Source organism: Phacochoerus africanus, chromosome 2 (assembly GCF_016906955.1).
Source record: "Phacochoerus africanus isolate WHEZ1 chromosome 2, ROS_Pafr_v1, whole genome shotgun sequence".
Classification (NCBI taxonomy): Eukaryota; Metazoa; Chordata; class Mammalia; order Artiodactyla; family Suidae; genus Phacochoerus; species Phacochoerus africanus.
Window position 1 is genome coordinate 76,390,279 of NC_062545.1, and position 19,047 is coordinate 76,409,325.

Sequence of the window (19,047 nt, forward strand, 5' to 3'; positions counted from 1 at the left end):
TTCACTATTCGAATGCCACCTTCTGGAGGGGACGTCGGGGGACAGGAGGGTACCTGAGGTACTCTTCCCTTTAGGCTGCCATAGTTTTGGTCTCCATTGTTTTCACTTCTAGTATGGCCCTGGACACAACAAAGCCCTACAATTTTTCTTTGGATGTGTTTGTTGGCCCCATTAGACTGGCACATCTGACCTAAGCAGTTGTCTTTAAGTTCCCAGTACCCAGTATATAACCATAAAATTCACAACTATGGGGACCAAATAAATAAATTCTTCTCTGTGCTTTAGGATAGGTACTTAGAATGTGGCCCACATCCATACAGAGATGAACCGTGCTTTATTTTAAGAGCTATATATTCATTTTAATGTGTATTTTTTAATATCGCTGGTATAGCTCACAATTCCAGAGATATGACCAATTAGGATGAGGCTATTTCTCTTAAAAAGCAGGTCTGTTTAAAGAAAGAAATCCAAAGTAATAACCAGTATCTATTGAGTGGTTTTATGTCCAAGGTACTTTCTCTGTATAAATTTTGCAAAAACCCTCTGAGGTGAATGCTATTATTGCCACTGCCAGCTTACAAATGAGATTCTGAAACACAGGTTAGGCAATTCGCCCAGGGCCCACAGGTAATAAATGGTGGAACAGGAGTTCCCATCATGTCTCAGCTGTAATGAATCTGACTAGTATCCATGAGGACATAGGTTCAATCCCTGGCCTCACTCAGTGGGTTAAGGATCTGGCATTGCCATGAGCTATGGTATAGGTCACAGATGCAGCTCAAATCTGGCATTGCCATGACTGTGGCATAGGCTGGCGGCTGCATCTCTGATTTGAAATCTAGCCTGGAAACTTTCATATGCCACAGGTATGGCCCTAAAAAGACAAAAATACATACATACATACATACATAAATGGCAGAACACAGTGAGACTACCTTCAGAACCCATCCCCTTACCACTATGCTATTTCGTATCCTAAATAACATATCAGAAAAGAAGCATGTATTTAGATAGCAAGTGTGAAAACGACTGAAGTTTTGAACATAATGCCCTGTCCACTGAGAAAATCAGACAGGAAAATGAACCCTATAGTGATGCAACAATACTCAGTATCTCATTTTACCTGTCAGAAAGGTAGCCGAAGACTGCCGCTCCCAGCAGAACTCCAAGCATAAAGACGGGCTGGATCAGCCTTCCGAACCACTCTCGGTTACACACCAGGTCCCACTCAGTCACCACGGTGCTGCGCCACTTGCTCTTGTCATAGATGTAGCCATCCAGGCAAGGAAAGCTACTCTTATGGCCATTATAATCATGGTTCAAACTCGACTTGTCGTCCCTCCGGAACCTGTGACAGCTCGTGAGCTCCCAGATCTCCCCGTTCTGTAATTGCACTATGATGCGATCTTCGCGGCCTACGGAAAACCGGGTCCAGATGTCCTCCAACCTCACACCAGAGAAATCTTGGAAAAGAACCTGACTCACATTGCCTGGGGGCCTGCAGGCATGTTGGGGGGACACTGACAAGAACACAGAAGCCAAGTAGTGGATACCACAAGAGATGTTCTGGAAGGCACACATAAAATAGAGGAATATCTGGTATCTGCAAAGAGAAAAAAAAGCAAGTTATTATATCTGACCTCTGGGCTAAAAAAGGACATAAGCAAATAACAAGGGTCTCCATCATGCTTAGCTTAATATACATACACATGGATAAACACAGAAATAATTACAGATATGTCTATATACATAGATTAGTGTATATACATAATATATGTACATGCACATGTGTGTACACATATATTTATATACATATAAATGTATACACATTGTACACACACATAAATATATGTATTTACACACATTTTTTGTACACACACACATATAACCTAGCTCTGTCTGTTGAGAGAGCATAAAAGCAATGATAACCCAAAAGCAGCAAGCACACCCAGTGCCCAGATCTTGGTCTCTAAATACCATTCTCCAATAAAAGGAACCAGGAAAAATGTCTGATTAAGGCCAAGACAAAACAGGCCTGGAGCATCTTGTAGTATCAGAAAGTAAGGAAGTGCTCAAAATACGAAAAATATAGAGGCATGTCAAAGGGACAGAGGAATCAATCTGAAAGAGTTCCCAATGGCCAAAGCTGAAACAATTTGAGCAATAAAATAAGTAGCATAGTATACCCCAAAGTGTAAAATAATAAAATTTTCAAACAATTCCACAAAATATTTTTTATTTTCATTTTACAGAGAGTGAAACTGAGGCTCAGGGAAGGGTAGTGACTCACTCAGAGCATACAAATAAGAGCTGGGAGATGGATTCAGTGTACCTTAAGCCAAAGCAAGCCCTTTCCAGATGTCAAGCTAAAACCTGAAGCAGCCCAGCAATGTGAAAGTGCCATGCACCTACCATCTACATTAATACAGAGAATTAGTTTCACAACATCTGAAATTATTTGAAGCCCACCCGTACACACACTGATAGCTTTTGAGTCAAATGTATTAACAGCAGTGTCTTACAGAAGGGAACTCAGATCTAGTGAACCCTCTTGCATCATTGTTTTCACCTGTTGAAAAATAGCCTTTTAACACTTTGGAATATCCCACACTATGATAGTTAATTTTATATGTTACCTTGACTGGGCTCAGGGATGCTCAGATAGCTGTTAAGACATCAGCTTGGGGTGTGTCTGTGAGGGTGTCTGCAGGGATTAGCCTTTGACAGAGTAAGGAAGATGGCCCTCACCAGTGGGGGTGGGCATTACCCAATCTGTTGGGGGCCAGAACAGAACCAAAGGTGGGGGAAGGGCAAATCCCACCTCTCTGCTTGGGCTGCAGCATCCATCTCCTGCTCTCCACCCTACATTGGCACTACTGTTCCTTGGGCTTTAGGGCTCCAACAGGGACTTATACCATCAACCTGTGGTTCTCAGGCCTTTGCACTGAATGTCAGCACTAGCTTTCCTGGGTCTCCAGCTTGCAGATATCACCTTGCGGGACATCTCACCTCCATGATCGTATGAACCAATTCCTATATGAATTTCCTCTTACCTTTATCTCTATCTGTCTCTCATTGATTCTGTTTCTCTGGAGAATGCTGACAACAGCATACTTATATAAATAAATGATTGAACAAATAAAGAAAAATGGGAGAAGAGACAAATCTTTCTCACAGTACAATTCCAAATAATAACTACAGATATTCCACCCCTATGGGAGAGAACGCTTAATTCCCACTCTTTACCCCATGAGGGTGGGCTACATTTAGTGACTTATTTCCAAAGAATATAGTAGGATAAAAGGAAACTTTACAGGGGGAAATCTGTCCCTATCCTAACCAAATGTTGAAGGTTAACATCCCCAGAGATGCTGTGTTGAAATCACAGACCCCCTCATATGATGTGTTGAACAGGCACCTCACCTCTGCGACCTTCTTTCCAAAAACCATAACCCCAGTCTAATCATAAGAAAAACAACAGATAATCCCAGATTTGGGGACATTCCACAGGTTGCCTGGCCGATGTGCCTAAAGACTGTCAAGGTCATGAAAAAAAAAAAAATCAAGGAAAGACTGAGAAACTGCCACAGAGGAGACAGAGATAACATGACAAACTAAATGCAGTGTGGTACCATGAACTTACTCCTAGAACAGGAAGAGGGCATTCATGGAAAAACTGCTGAAAGCCATATAAAATCTAGAGTGCAGTTAATAGTAACATACTAATGCCAGTTTCTCAGATTTGACAATATGCCATGGTAACATAAAGTGTTAATGATGGAGGAAACTCAGTGAGGGTCACACAGGAGCCCTCCTTGCTCTCTCTGAACCTTTTCTGTAACTTTAAAATTATCCCCAGGAGTTCCCATTGTGGCTCAGCAGGTTAAGAAGCTTACTAGCATCCATGAGGATGCAGGTTCAATCCCTGGCCTCGCTCAGTGGGCTAAGGATCCAGTGTTGCTGTGGCGGTGGTGTAGGCCTGCAGCTGCGACCACATATGCCACAGGTATGGCCATAAAAGAAAAAAAAATGAAAAAAAAAATTATCCCCAAATTTAAGGTTTATTCAAAATTTTAAAAATAAATGTAGGGTCTCCAAATTCACAGATTCAAATCAACAGCAATGTATTTTCTGAACTAAAAAATTATCTCACAAGGATGACTGTGTCCATAGGACAGCCAGGTAGAAGATTTAAAATTTAGCCTGCCCCACAAATTTCAAGCCCCTGGAATTGAGAGTCAGAACAGACCCTGTGGGCAGGTGATTTCATTATTTAGATTTAAAACAGAATCCACCCAGACAATGAAGGACCTACTATCATGTCATATCATATCATCATAATAGGAAGTACAAAATAGGTCCTGTCAGAGCACACTGAGGCAAAACTGCACTGGAGACATATGTCATCTTATATTAGATTCCAGATATAAGTGACATCATATGGTATTTGTCTTTCTGACTTACTTCATTTACTGTGGGAGTCTCTAGTCCCATCCATATTGCTGCAAATGGCATTAATTTGTTCTTTTTTATGGCTGAATAGTATTCCCTTGTGTATATACACCAGGATTCCTACTTTTCAGACCTCCCCCCAACCTGGTCCTAATGCTCCCTCTCACCGCAGGGTCCTCCGACAATCCTTTAGTTCAGGTTCCCATCTATGGGGCAGATTCTAAAAGGGCCTGTTCTCACACAAGGCAGGTCCTCATTTCCCCACTCTCCCGCATACTTCACACCTGCTGCCTGTACTGTACATAACACCTACCTAGCACCATCTTGGTCACTGTGCACACTCTAAGAATATCTTATGTTAGACCACGCTTTACAATTCAAGCACTTTTGTGGCCTTTATCTCATTTAAGCATTTCAGTATACCTCCAAGTTTGCGGACTAGCTGAAACTGACTGGTTAATCTTTCCTTAGCAAATTACTCATGTAAACAAAGTGGAAAGCTAATCTTACTTATGGAAACAGTTCAGATTTTTGAATTCCTTTAAAAAAAAAAATCTAAGCGTCTCTATTTTTGATATTACCATCCGCCCTTCAGAGCAATAAAATAAAACTTCCCTAGAGTAACAAATATTTAACATCATAAAGATATCCACTCTCCCCAAAGCTGATGTCTAAATTTAGTTTTCAGCGCAATCTGTAAACACAAAACCACACTGGAAACTTAAATGTCCTCCAGCAGGAGATTAGTTTATGTAAATTATGGTAAACATTATAAATACTGCCTGAGAGATGCTAGAGGGAAAGGGCAGTGTGGAGTTTTTCATTGAAGGCAAGCTCCTGGGGTCTAGAACAGAGAGAGAATCACCCTACCCAGATCATTACGGCGTGGAGCCTGTGGTGGGTCAGCATCTTAACTGCCAGACGCTGGGGCAATAAAGACTCGGGCATCTGATCCTCTTGCAACCAAACCTTGTTTGGGACCTAAGAGGTATCCTATAATAACAATCCTTTATGAATATGACTGAAAATACAACATCAATCAAGTGTGACATCTATTTTTATAATTCTTTGACTCCTCTGCACCCCACAAATTTTGACTCTGCAAACTATGACATAGCCCGCCCCCCCCCCACAAACAGCTGACAGATTTTGTTTGTCTGAAGTTTACCTGCCTGCCCCTGAAGGCATTTGGGTTTGATACCTAAGTAGTGTCATCACCTAGAGTGGCTCCACTGCTGAAAAGCTGACATTCTGCTCCCTGACCACGGCCTCTCATCCTCCCAGCTCCTCCGTCCCTCCTACTGATCCCATCGCCTACAGGGTACAGGGCTCCAATCTTTGGATGCCACTAGCTTCTCAAGTTTATTGCCACCTTCCTGGCCTCAGCTCCTTCCCAAGCCAGTCTGAACCCACAGTTGTCACTTAAGGTCTCTACAGAGTCAGTATTCACATTCTCCAATCACATAGTGCCCCCAACACAGCACCTATCCTGGCAGGCCTCTGAAGCTAGGATCTGTCTTCTCTGCCCCACCCCTGGGGATTGTGATTCAGGAGGTGTGGGATGGAATTCAGAATGCTATCCAAGCTTAAAAAGCTTCCTAGGAGATTCTGATATGGATGAGAAACACTGCCCCCCAGAAATCAAATTCTCTAGTTTAAGCAATATGCTGATACAAGGTTTGACATACAAAGTACTTAACAATTGCTTGGAGCAACTGGAATGCTCATAAACAACCTGTGAGGGTGTGGTTTATCACAACCACTTTGCAAAACTGGTCGGCAACTGACCACACACACACTCGGGCAACAGAGCAATTCCTCTCCTAGGTAAATACCCAGTTGTATGTGAGCTCTCAAAAGTCATATACAAGGCCAACTTGGAGAAAATTCAAATGTCTGTTGACAGTAAATGAATACACTGTGGAAGAGTCACATCATGACACACACAGGACACAGAATGAAACTCAACAAACTACTGTAATGCATATACGATATGGGTAAAGCGCACACATAAGTATTGAACCAAAGAAACTGAAAGACAGAGAGTGATTTTTTTTTTCTTTTTAGGGCTGCACCCATGGCATATGGAGGTTCCCAGGCTAGGGGTCCAAAAGGAGCTGTAGCTTCCGACCTACACCACAGCCACAGCAATGCCAGATCCAAGCCACATCTGCAACCTACACCACAGCTCATGGCAACACCAGATCCTTAACTCACTGAGCAAGGCCAGGGATCGAACCCATGTCCCCATGGATACCAGTCAGATTCATTTCTGCTGAGCCACAATGGGAGCTCCAGAGAGTGATTTTTTTACTCTAATTATATAAAGTGTAGAATCGGGCAAACTAATCTATGGTGTTAGATGTGAGGACAGTAGTCAGTTGGGGGAGAGGACGGAGGCATGAGAAGGGTGATCTGAGTGGTCCCACGTGCGTGCTCACTTGATGATTCAGCAGGTTTTAGACTCGGTGTCCACGTTTCTGTATACATGTTAATACATCAGTTTACAAGTCTTACATCTGCCAGACCCAGGGGAGGAAAACGTGTTCAGCAATGCCCTTGCCGAGGCATGACTGGAACGGGCACAACCAGCCTGTCCACAAGGTGCCTATCAACTAGACTGCAGCCCTGGCTGGCCCCCCAATCCACACTGACAAAGAAGCGGTTTGCCTGAACAATATGTATTTACCCAAATGCCTATGGGATGTCTTGACTTGGAATTCCCATAATGAACTTACAGGAGATTTTCCCATGGATCTCAGTATCCAAGCTCCAAGCCTGACCCACCTGGAATGTAATTGCTGCTGAGTTTAGGGCACCATTATCCACACAAACTAGAAATATGGGGTAGAGGCATGGCATGGGGACCCTCGTGGTCCTCCCACTTCTTCATGCCTTAGGGCCGGGAGGTCTCACACATTCTACCTGTGAAAACTATCCCATCCTACCTGCTCACACTCCCCCTGCACTAGTCCAGACCCTCATTATCTCCCACCACGGTTCTTCCCTGGGTCTTCTCTGGTCTCCTTGCCCCAATTCCTGCCCGTCCAATGTACCTTCCAGGCTTCAGAGTGATGCTAATTCCCAAACTGCTTAACATGACATCAAAAATATTCTGGTGGCAGTGAGGGGGGGGATCAAGATGGCGGAGGAGTAAGAGGTCGCACTCACCTTCTCCTACAAACACATCAAAAAACCACATCTAGGAGTTCCTGTTGTGGCGCACTGGTTAATGAATCCGACTAGGAACCATGAGGTTATGGGTTTGATCCCTGGCCTTGCTCAGTGGGTTAAGGATCCGGCACTGCCATGAGCTGTGGTGTAGGTCGCAGATGCGGCTTGGATCCCGCGTTGCTGTGGCTCTGGTGTAGGCCAGTGGCTACAGCTCCAATTAGACCCCTAGCCTGGGAACCTCCACATGCCGTGGCAGCAGCCCTAGAAAAGGCAAAAAGACAAAAAGACAAAACAAAAAACAAAAAAACAAAAAACCTACATGTAAGACGACTGGCACAGAACATCTATTGAATGACGGCAGAAGAACTTAAACCTCCAAAAAGGGCAAGAAACTCTTGACATAACTGGGTAGAACAAAAGAAAAAAAGAGAGAGAGAGAAAAGGAATCAGGATGGAACTAGCGTTTCCGAGAGGGAGCTGTGAAGGAGAAAAGGAACCCACCTCCTGGGAAGCCACCTGACCGACGGAAAGATCAGCTGAGTCGGAGGGACCTCAAAGTCACCGAGAAAAGCGCAGCAGCTGGACTGAGGAGGGCAGAGTAGAGTGAGAGCCGCACAGATCATCTGCACCACCGGCCGGACACCACAGCCTGGGATGCTCAGGTGGGGGCTGGGCACTGAGACTCAGGCTTCGGAGGTCAGTCCTGGAGAGAGGATGGGGTTGGCTGTGTGGGGACAGCCTGAGGGGCTAAGGAGCAGTGTGCCATGGGTGGGGGAGCGGTGTGCTATGACTGGTGAGTGGAACGCCATGGCAGAGAGAACCTGGGAGGAGGTCTGGGCCTTCAAGAGAAGCAAAGAGGGCGAGAGAAGGAGGGTGGGCTGCCATAGGAATCTCCCTGTACACGCAGGAGCGCTCACCCTCTCGGAGGGTGGGGCACCTTGGGTGCAGGCTACGGGTGGCAAGAAGCCACTTGCTCAGGCTACGGGAGACCAGGCGCTTCTTGTGCAGGCTACAGGTGGCCAGATCTTGTGTGGGCTGAGGGCGGCAGGGGGTGTGTGTGGGGGGGTGGGCTAAGTGCCACGTGGTGCCTCTTGCGTGATCTACAGGTGGCAGGGACAGACTGCAGAGGTCGTCTCGGAGGCCAGAGGGAGGCATGCCCTGCCACCACTGGGGGCCTGTGAGTAGGCTTTACCTTTGGCCTCAGTCACCTCAGGGATTGGAAAAAAAGAAAAAACAAGGAGGGCACTGCAACCAACCACCACACGTTGTTGTTCTCACTCCCCTGGGAGCATACCTACCCTGCAGCTGCCACTGCCAAACACTCTGGACAATGCCCAGATGCTTGATCACTGTCTCTTCCCAAGACCCTACAACTAGGAGCAGCTGGTGCAGCATCTCCTGCATGGGCTAAGTGCGGAGGGGTGCTTCTTGTGTGGTCTGAAGGTGGTGAGGGCAAATCATCACAGTTATCTCTGACTCCAAAGGTGGGCGTGGTCCACTGCTTCTGGGGATCCCTGAACAAGAATCACCTGCAGCCCCAACCACCTCAGAGGGCACCACAGAGGAGGACATTGTGATGGAACACCACCTGTTATTGCTTTTGCTCCCTGGGAAGCACAACTGCCCTGCTGCTGCCACTGCCAAACGCTCTGGGCAGTGCCCAGGTGCTTGATCACTGTCCCTTCCCAGAGTCCTGCAACTAGGAGCAGCCTGTGCAACACCTCCTATGTGGGCCATGTGAGACAGGGTGCTTCTTGTGTGGTCTGCAGGTGGTGGGGGCAAACCACCACAGTTATCACTTACTCCAGAGGCAGGCGTGGCCCACTGCCACTAGAGGTCCCCGAACAGGCAGCACTTGCGGCTCCAATCACCTCAGAGGAGGGCTTTGCAACTGTACACTACCTGTTGTTGCTCTGACTCCCCTGGGAACTCACACACCCTCCTGCTGCCACTGCCAAATGCTCTGGACACCTTGTAAATCCCCCTAAAGCTCATTACCATTTCCCAGGGCCCTTCAACTAGGAGTAGCTGCACCACCTTCCTGCAGGTTCTTGATGCTATTAAGAGCCCAGCAACCAGGCACTAACCACTAGCCCTACCCATTGTCTCCTCCTCCCTGAAAACACACTCAGCACCCTGGGGATAACAGCCTGCTCACACTGAAGAAAGAGACAGCAAATATCCAAACTCCCACACCAAAAACAAATAGTAATCCCCCACAATGCAATACAAAGGGGTGCTCTTGCATAGAAGAAGCCCTCCAAGAATACAGTTTGGCTTCCCTAAGCTCACAGAAAAAGAAAAACATAAGCAAGATGAAGAAGTGCAGGAACCATTCCCAGTTAAAGGAACAGGAGAATTCTCCTGAAGCAGCAAACAATGAAACAGACTTCTGCAGTCTGATAAACATTGAGTTCAAAAGGGAGACAGTGAAAATACTGAAGGAATTAAGGCTGAATATCAAGGAATTAAGAGCAGATATGAACAGTAATGCAGATTCCTTTAGAAATGAACTAGAAAATATAAGGAGTAACATAGAAAAATTAGAAAATTGACTTGCAGAGATGCCAACTGAGCTAAAGGCACTAAAGAGCAGAATGAATAATGCAGAGGAATGACTTAGTGACTTGGAAGATAGAATAATGGAAATCACCCAATCAGGACAGCAGACAGAAAACCAAATGAAAACAATATGAAAGCAATATGAGAGATATATGGGATAATATAAAGCTGGCCAATCTATGCATAATAGGAATTCCAGAAGGAGAAGACAAAGAAAAGAGGATTGAAAATACATTTGAAGAAGTCACAGCTGAAAACTTTCCAAATCTAAAGGAAAAAGATATCAAGATACAGGAAGTACAGAAGGCCCCAAACAAGTTGAACCCAAATAGGCCCACACCAAGACATATTCTAATAAAAATGGCAAAAGTTAAAGAGAGGATTCTAAAGGCAGCAAGAGAAACACAAAGCATTAATTATAAGGGAACCCCGGTAAGGCTATCAGCTTATTTCTCTGCAGAAACACTACAGGCCAGAAAGGAATGGCAAGATATATTTAAAGTTCTGAAAGGAGAAATTTTGCAGCATACAATACTCTATCCAGCAAGAATATCATTTAAAATAGAAGGGGAAATAAAGAATTTCTCCAACAAACAAAAGCTAAAAGAGTACAGCAATACTAAACCCATTCTAAAAGAAATATGAAAGGGCTTCTCTAAACAAAAAAAGAAGTAAGAAGAAACAGGATCGAGGAAACCACAATTGGAAATCAATCACTTAAATAAGCCAGCATACAGACTGAAAAAAGGAAAAGAAAAAAAAAAACTACTGTAAAAGCTATGATAAACACAAGGAACAGCAAAAGGACAAATATGAAGATGTTTAAAAAATGACTTTAAAATCTTAGAATGTGGGTAAGGAAAGTAAGAAAATATACACTCTTTTTTTTATAATGTGTTTGAGCCTACATGACTATCAGGCTAAAGCAAGCAGATACAGCAAGGAGTTAGAACACTTAAAAAACAGGGCAACCACAAATCAAAACCAAACACTACGTTCACAAAACTAAAAAGAAAAGTACTCAAGCATAAAATAAATAGAAATCATCTGACCAAAAAACAAAAGGAAGAAAGCAGAAACAGAATCAACTGGAAAACAAGGTTTAAAATGGTAATAAATACATATCTATCAATAATTACCTTAAATGTCAATGGACTGAATGCTCCAATCAAAAGATACAGAGTGGCAGATTGGATAAAAAAGCAAAAACAGGAGTTCCCGTTTCGGCTCAGTGGTTAACAAATCTGACTAGGAACCATGAGGTTGCAGGTTCTATCCCTGGCCTTGCTCTGTGGGTTAAGGATCTGATGTTGCCGTGAGCTATGTGTAGGTCGCAGGCGCAGCTTGGATCCTGCATTGCTGTGGCTCTGGTGTAGACTGGTGGCTACAGCTCTGATTAGACCCCTAGCCTGGGAACGTCCATGTGCTGTGGGTGCAGCCCTGGAAAAGACCAAAAAAAAAAAAAAACGCAAAACGTACAATCTGCTGTCTATAAGAGACTCACCTTAGGGCAAAGAACACAGACAGATTGAAAGTGAGGATATGGGAAAAGCTATTTCACGCCAATGGAGAAGACAGGAAAGTAGGAGTAGCAATACTCACATTAGACAAAATAGACTTTAAAATGAAGTCCATAAAGAAAGAAAGACAAAGAAGGACACTATTTAATGGTTAAAGGATCCATTCAAGAAGAGGATATTACAATCGTCAACATATATGCCCCAAATATAGGAGCACCCAGATACATACAATAAATATTAATAGACATAAAAGGAGAAATTGATGGGAATACAATCATAGTAGGAGATTTTAACACCCCACTCACATCAATGGACAGATCCTCTAGACAGAAAATCAATAAGGCAACAGAGATCCTAAATGACACAGTAGAAAAGTTAGACTTGATTGACATTTTCAGGACATTACATCCAAAAAATCAGAATATACATTCTTCTCAAGTGCAGATGAAACATTCTCAAGGATCAATCACATACTGGGTCACAAAGCTAACCTCAAGAAACTTAGGAGTTTAGAAATTATTTCAAGTATCTTCTCTGGCCACAATGGCATGAAACTAGAAATCAACCACAGGAAAAGAAATGAGGAAAAAAAACTAACTACATGGAGACTAAACAACATGCTACTAAAAAACCAATGGGTCAATGAGGAAATCAAGAAGGAAATTAAAAAATACCTTGAGACAAAAGATAATGAAGATGCAACCACTCAAAATCCATGGGATGCTGCAAAAGCAGTGCTCAGAGGGAAATTCATATCAATACAGGTCTTCCTCAAAAAAGAAGAAAAATCTCAAATTGACAATTTAACCCACTACCGAAATGAATTAGAAAATTCATGTAGAACAAAACAAAACCCCTAAAGTCAGCAGAAGGAAGGCAATCATAACAATCAGAGAGGAAATCAATAAAATAGAAATGCAAAAAAGAATAGGAAAAATCAATAAAACCAAGAGCTTGTTCTTTGAAAAGGTAAACAAAATCGACAAACCTCTGGCCAGACTCACCAAGAAGAAGAGAGAAAAATCCCAAATAAACAAAATAAGAAATGAAAAAGGAGAAATCACAACGGATACTGCAGAAATATAAAAAAACCATAAAAGAATACTTTGAACAACTGTATGCCAACAAATTTGACAACCTAGAAGAAATGGACAACTTTCTAGAGACTTACAGCCTGCCAAAACTGAATCAAGAAGAAACAGATCAACTGAACAGACCCATCACTAAAAATGAAATTGAATATGTCATAAAAACACTGCCTACAAACAAAAGTCCAGGACCAGACTTCACAGGCGAATTCTACCAAACATACAAAGAGGAACTTATACCATCCTCCTTCAACTTTTCCAAAAGGCTGAAGAAGAAACACTCCCAAAGATATTCTATGAAGCCAACATCACCCAAAACCAGACAAAGTTACTACCAAAGAAGAAAACTACAGGCCAATATCTTTGATGAATACAGACACAAAACTTCTCAACAAAGTTTCAGCCAACCAAATCTAACAACACATAAAAAAGATCAAACACAACATATCACACACCTGGAGATTCATCCCAGGTTCACAAGGATGGTTCAACATGCACAAATCAATCGAGGTCATACACCACATTAACAAAAGAAAAATCACCACCTCACACCAGTCAGAGTGGCCATCATTAATAAGGCCACAAATAACAAATGCTAGAGAGGGTGTGGAGAAAAGAAAACCTTCCTACACTGTTGGTGGGTATGTAAATTGGTGCAATCACTATGGAAAACAGTATGGAGGTACCTTAGAAAACTGTACATAGAACAACCATATGACCCAGCAATCCCACTCTTGGGCATATATCCAGATAAAACTTTCCTTGAAAAAGACACATCCACCCGCATATTCATTACAGCACCATTCACAATAGCCAAGACATGGAAACAACCCAAATGTCCATTGATAGATGATTGAATTAAGAAGATATGGTATATGTATACCATGAAATACTACTCAGCCATAGAAAAGAACAAAATAATGCCATTTGGAGCAACATGGATGGAACTAGAGACTCTTATACTGAGTGAAATAAGTCAGAAAGAGAAAGACAAATACCATATGATATCACTTATATCTGGGATACAATACATGGTGCAAATGAACCTTTCCACAGAAAAGAAATTCATGGATCTGGAGAATAGATTGTAGTTTCCAAGGTGGGGGGAGAGGGAGTGGGATGGACTGGGAATTTGAGGTTAATAGATGCAGGCTATTGCCTTTGGAGTGGATAAGCAATGAGATCCTGCTGTGTAGCACTGGGAACTATATCTAGTTACTTATGATGGAACATGATAATGCGAGAAAAAATAATGTATACATCCATGTGTGACTGGGTCACCTTGCTGTACAGTAGAAAATTGACAGAACATTGTAAACCAGCTATAATAGAAAAAATAAAAATCATTATAAAAAATAAAAAAATTATTCTTGGGGATAACTATAAGCTTACCTCTTACCAGCCTTCTCTCACTTTATACTCCAGGAATAATAAGCCACTAGGAGTCTCCAGAGAAGCAATGCTAGTTCATTAAATATACTTTCTATGTGCTGGGAAGGTGTTGGGCATCCTTTCAATTCAAATTTCCCTTTCCCTTATTATAACTTCCTGAAAAAAACTTCTTTAGTTTTTTTTTTACATATCAGACTCTCCCTTATAAAAGACTGTTGTCCATCAGGCATCCCCCAACCTAGGCCCCTTCAGAACAACAGACTTAAGAAATACAACATACCACACAGCTGGAGAGAAACACTAATGGAAGAAAGAATCATACAGACACGACATACAGAAAATTCAGAGATATGGAAAAGCAAAGATGATTAGAACACCTCCCCCCAAGGAAACAGACCCCTGCAATCTGGGTGAGAAGTGAAAGAAATTACTTTCAATCCTAGATTTACATTATTCTGTATAATGAAGCAAAACTGGTATATCCCCCTGTGGTTAAGAGCATGGACTCCAGAGTCAGACTGCCAAGGTTTGAATCTTGTCTCTGGTTACTTCCACCTGAGTCTTTGGGCAAAATCCTTACCCTTTCTGTGCCTTAGTTTCCTCATCTGAAAATGGGTTGTTGTGGAAATGTAAAGAGTTGATACACATAAAGCACTGTAGGTGCATATAAGTGTTACAGCTATTATGATGTTCATGAGGTGAAGTCAAAAAAGAAGAGCCTAGGATGCAACCAGAGATTATCATACTAAGTGAAGTAAATCAGAAAGAGAAGCACAGGAGCTCCTGTCTTGGCTCAGCCGTTAATGAACCCACCTAGTATCCAAGAGGACGCGGGTTCGATCCCTGGCCTTGCTCGTTGGGTTAAGGATCCGGTATTGCTGTGTGCTGTGGTGTAGGTCGCAGACGTGGCTTGGATCCCATGTTGCTGTGGCTGTGGTGTAGGCCGGCAGCTACACCTACAATTGGACCTATAGCCTGGGAACCTCCATATGCCGTGGGAGTAGCCCTAAAAAGACAAAAAAAAAAAAAAGAGAGAGAGAGGGAGAAATACAAATATCATATGATACCACTTACATGTAGAATCTAAGATATGGCTCAAATGAACCTATCTACAAAACAGAACAGACTCATGGTCGCCAAAGGGGAGGGGAAGGGAGTGAGATGGACTGGGAGTTTGGAGTTAGTAGATGAAAATTACTACATTCAGAATGAATAAGCAATGAGGACCTACTGTATAGCACAGGGAACTATATCCAATCTCTTGGGACAGACCATGATGGAAGATAATATAAGAAAAGGAATGTATATATATGTATGACTGGGTCACTCTGCTGTACAGCCGAAATTGGCACAACATTGTAAATCAATTATAATTTTTAAAAAGTAATTTTAAAAAAACAAGAGCCTAAAAGATTCATGCAAATTGGGGGAAAAATCACTACCTATATCCATAATATAAGTCAGCCACCAAGCTCAATATGCCAACTCTGAAGTTTTAAACCATCTCCCCCTCTATCCCAAGATAACTCAAAGATCTAGGTTCTTAGATCCCCCCAGCGCAGATGCCACAGGGGCAGCCAAAATTGAAAAAAAAAAAAAATTCTGCCCTGGACAGTTACCAGAGAGGGACAAACTTCCAATCCAGAGATCGCTTTATTACAGCACCTAAGTATCTCAATTAACCCCTAAAATACATGGGGAAAGAATGGTATTAGTAACTATTGCCTCATTGGGTTACTGTGAGGATGAAATGAGAGGGCTGCACATGGAGTCCTTATAATAAACATCTGTAGTACTATTATTACCCCCATTTTCCAGATGAGGAAGTGGTAAGTGAAATGCTTAAGACCATAAAGCTAATACTTGGTAAGCCACGATTGGAACTCATATATCCCTCCCCAGAGCTGATCTTGTGATCCCCACATTATTCTGCTTCAAGAAGGATAAGATGAGATAATACATGAAGAACTTGGCTGATCCCAGGGTTGTGCTCAGGACCACACCATGGCTGAGAGCATGGGCTGTGGAGGCCAATGGACATCTGAAGACATCCAGCTCTTCTCTGCTGCTAATATATTTGTGATTTGGTCACAAGGCCTGACTTTCTCATGTATAAAATGAGAGTGATGCCACCAATCTCACAGAGCTGCAGTGAAGGTACACAAAAGGAACATGTACCAAGAACTTATGATCGAGCCAGGTGCCAAAACAACTCAAAAATGCAGGTATCAAAAGTAAGGAGGGGAGAGCTGGGGCCTCCTGCCCCTCCTCTGCCTGCTCATCCACTTCTTTTCTGTGGACACTGGAAATCATAACCAACATTTGTGCAACTTTCACCGATGGAGAACAGCACCACATCATCTCTTCAACACAAGCCTGGAAGGAGCTAAGGCAGAAATGATTCTAGGAGTTCCTGTAGTGGCTCAGTGGTTACCGAATTCAACTAGGAACCATGAGGTTTCAGGTTCGATCCCTGGCCGCACTCAGAGGATTAAGGATCCGACATCGGCATTACCGTGAGCTGTGGTGCAGGTCGCAGACGTGGCTCGGATCCTGCATTGCTGTGGCTCTGGTGTAGGCCGGCAACTGTAGTTCCGATTAGACCCCTAGCCTGGGACCCTCCATATGCTGCACACAAAAAATGATTCTAATTCTCATTTCATGAATGGGAAACTGAGACACAGTACTCCCAGAATCACATTAGAGGTAAACGGCAGGCTGAAGTTCAGACTGAGCTGCAAATCTCTGATCAGCATGCTGTATGGACCCTCATCCAGCTGCCTCTCTTCCCAAAACGTTCTAGGAATGTTTCTCCATGAATGAATGAAGGAATGAATATATTTTAAATTTGACAAATGAAAAATTTTTGACAACTGTACAAAAAAAAAGAGTGACAATGTAGAAAGGTCAAATCTGTGTCCCACCTTGAGGTAGCTCTGGGTCCCTGCCGCTACCAGCCTCAGTTTCCTGATGATTGAAGTAAGTATTCAACCCCCTCTGCAAGATTCCCTGGGCATCAAATGAAGCGCTGTGTAGCTGGCACTTGCTAAGTTTCTAAAAACAGCAAAAAAAATCTAACGGTTGTTCCTGGGGCAATTCAATACCTGCTAGGCACTGCGGGAGACGCCACCGCGGGGCGGGGAAAGACAGCAGTTGCCTGGGGAAGTGAAAGAGGAGCCCATTTGGCGGATTACAGGAACGAGCCGCCAAGAACAGTCACTCTTCTATTCGTGTGACCCAGCCTCTCCAGCCGGACCTCCCGACTCTGGCTCCCGCAGAGAGCGCGCCCCAGGTTCCACCTGCCGGGCAGTAAGCGCGCCAGGCGAGCCCCGCACCCGCCACTCCAGAAGCGAGCCGCGGCGCCCCTTGATCGCTCTGGGGAGGTCCCGGCGCCACAGTTCGAGAGCACAATCCTACTCAGGGTAGAAGGCTGAACGCTGGCCTCCCTACTCCTCTGGGAAAGGAGAGGTGGAGATGTTTTCCGAATGCGAGCGCCGCGAGAGAACCCAGCCGCAACGGAAAGAAACAGACCCCACCGGCGCCTCCACCCACGTGGCTCCCGCTCCCCCCGCACTGTCCTCCCTCCTCGCCCACACCCCAGCTCCCTACCTGCCGAAGTGCCCCACGCGGTCAAAAATCACCTCCAAGTTGCCGGCCTCCATGGCGCCGCCGTGCACCACGACCGCGCGAAACTCACCAAGTGCCGGGGGCTGTGGGCACCACGCCCCGCCCCGCTCCGCCCAACCCAGCGCGGCGGGCACCGCCGCCGCAAACCACCCGGCCCCCTCCGCCCGTCCGCGGGTCCGCCCAGGCTTCTGCGTCCAGTGCGCGTCAAAATGCTCGAGCCGCACGCGGACCCAGGTTGTGTTCCTTTCTCTTCCCCCCGAGCTAATCCCCTAATCCCTGTCGCCGCGGCCACTCGCCCAGCGCTCTAGGGTCCCGGAGCCCGCGATCTCCCGGTGCGCCCACCCCCAGGTCCGCCACTTCCCGCGCCCTCTCCTCCACCCCAACAGACCCTTGACACTCACCGCGTCGGTTTTGGTCGCCACTCTGGAAGGAAGCGCCTGGAAAAAGGCTGTCACCCGACAGCCCAAGAGGTGGGCATGCGGAGACCCGGGTTCGGTCTGGAACCGCGCGGTCTTGCAACCATGGCTCTCAAACTTTCGTGCTTAAGTCAGCCGCAGGACTTGGTTTTATATTCACATTTCTGGACTCCACTCTTGGGCACAAATATCGCTTTCTCGGAGAAGTCCAACAGTTTGAGGGGCCAGGACAGGGCTCTACAAAAGCAGAGCAAAAAGAATGGATTTTGATGACTCTAAGAAGCCTCAGGAACTGGTGGGGTTGTGTGAAAGATCTTTTGTTGACCAAAGGGCAAAGGGAACTCCCTAGGAATAAACGTTGAGAAGAGTGAGTACAGCAAACTTGTACTTTGAAAAGGACTTGAAAAAGTGAGGAAAGCCTATCTTCCTAAGTTCTTCCCTCCCTTGGTTGTCACGGAGCCTAAAAGAACACTACTAAGATTTATTTATTTTTGCTATGCGTATTTTCTTTTGAAATACAAATATTCCTGGAATGATTACTCCATTAAGTAATACACAGTTTGGAATGGATTTCTCTGATTAGGTAGATTTCTGCTAACTAGAGACATTTAAGGTAGGAAATGTTATGGAGGTACAGGTGGTGGGGGGAGGGGGAGAGAGGAGGAGTGAGGAGTAGCTTTGCCAAGAGCTGACCCTAGGCAAAGATGGGAACCACAGAGACCAGTCAAGACCCTCTATTGCTTCAAAGCAACAAAGGGAGAGTTACCTGGAAAAGATAAGGGGAAGGTTGAACTTTTATCTGCTATTCTAATAACA

At 44.3% G+C, this 19,047-nt stretch overlaps 1 protein-coding gene across 1 annotated transcript in view; it reads right to left on the bottom strand.

Annotated features, from left to right (window-relative positions):
* The window catches only part of SLC22A16 (solute carrier family 22 member 16), a 40,376-nt gene extending 22,467 nt beyond the window's left edge, over window positions 1-17,909 (bottom strand). Inside the window, exons 1-2 of the mRNA XM_047762681.1 lie at window positions 17,798-17,909; window positions 1,124-1,603 (exon numbers count right to left, since the gene is read on the bottom strand). Of these exons, the coding sequence (XP_047618637.1) occupies window positions 1,124-1,603; window positions 17,798-17,850 (533 nt within the window). The 5' untranslated portion in view covers window positions 17,851-17,909. The remainder of the gene's footprint in view (window positions 1-1,123; window positions 1,604-17,797) is intronic.
* Between the last annotated feature and the right edge of the window lie 1,138 nt (window positions 17,910-19,047).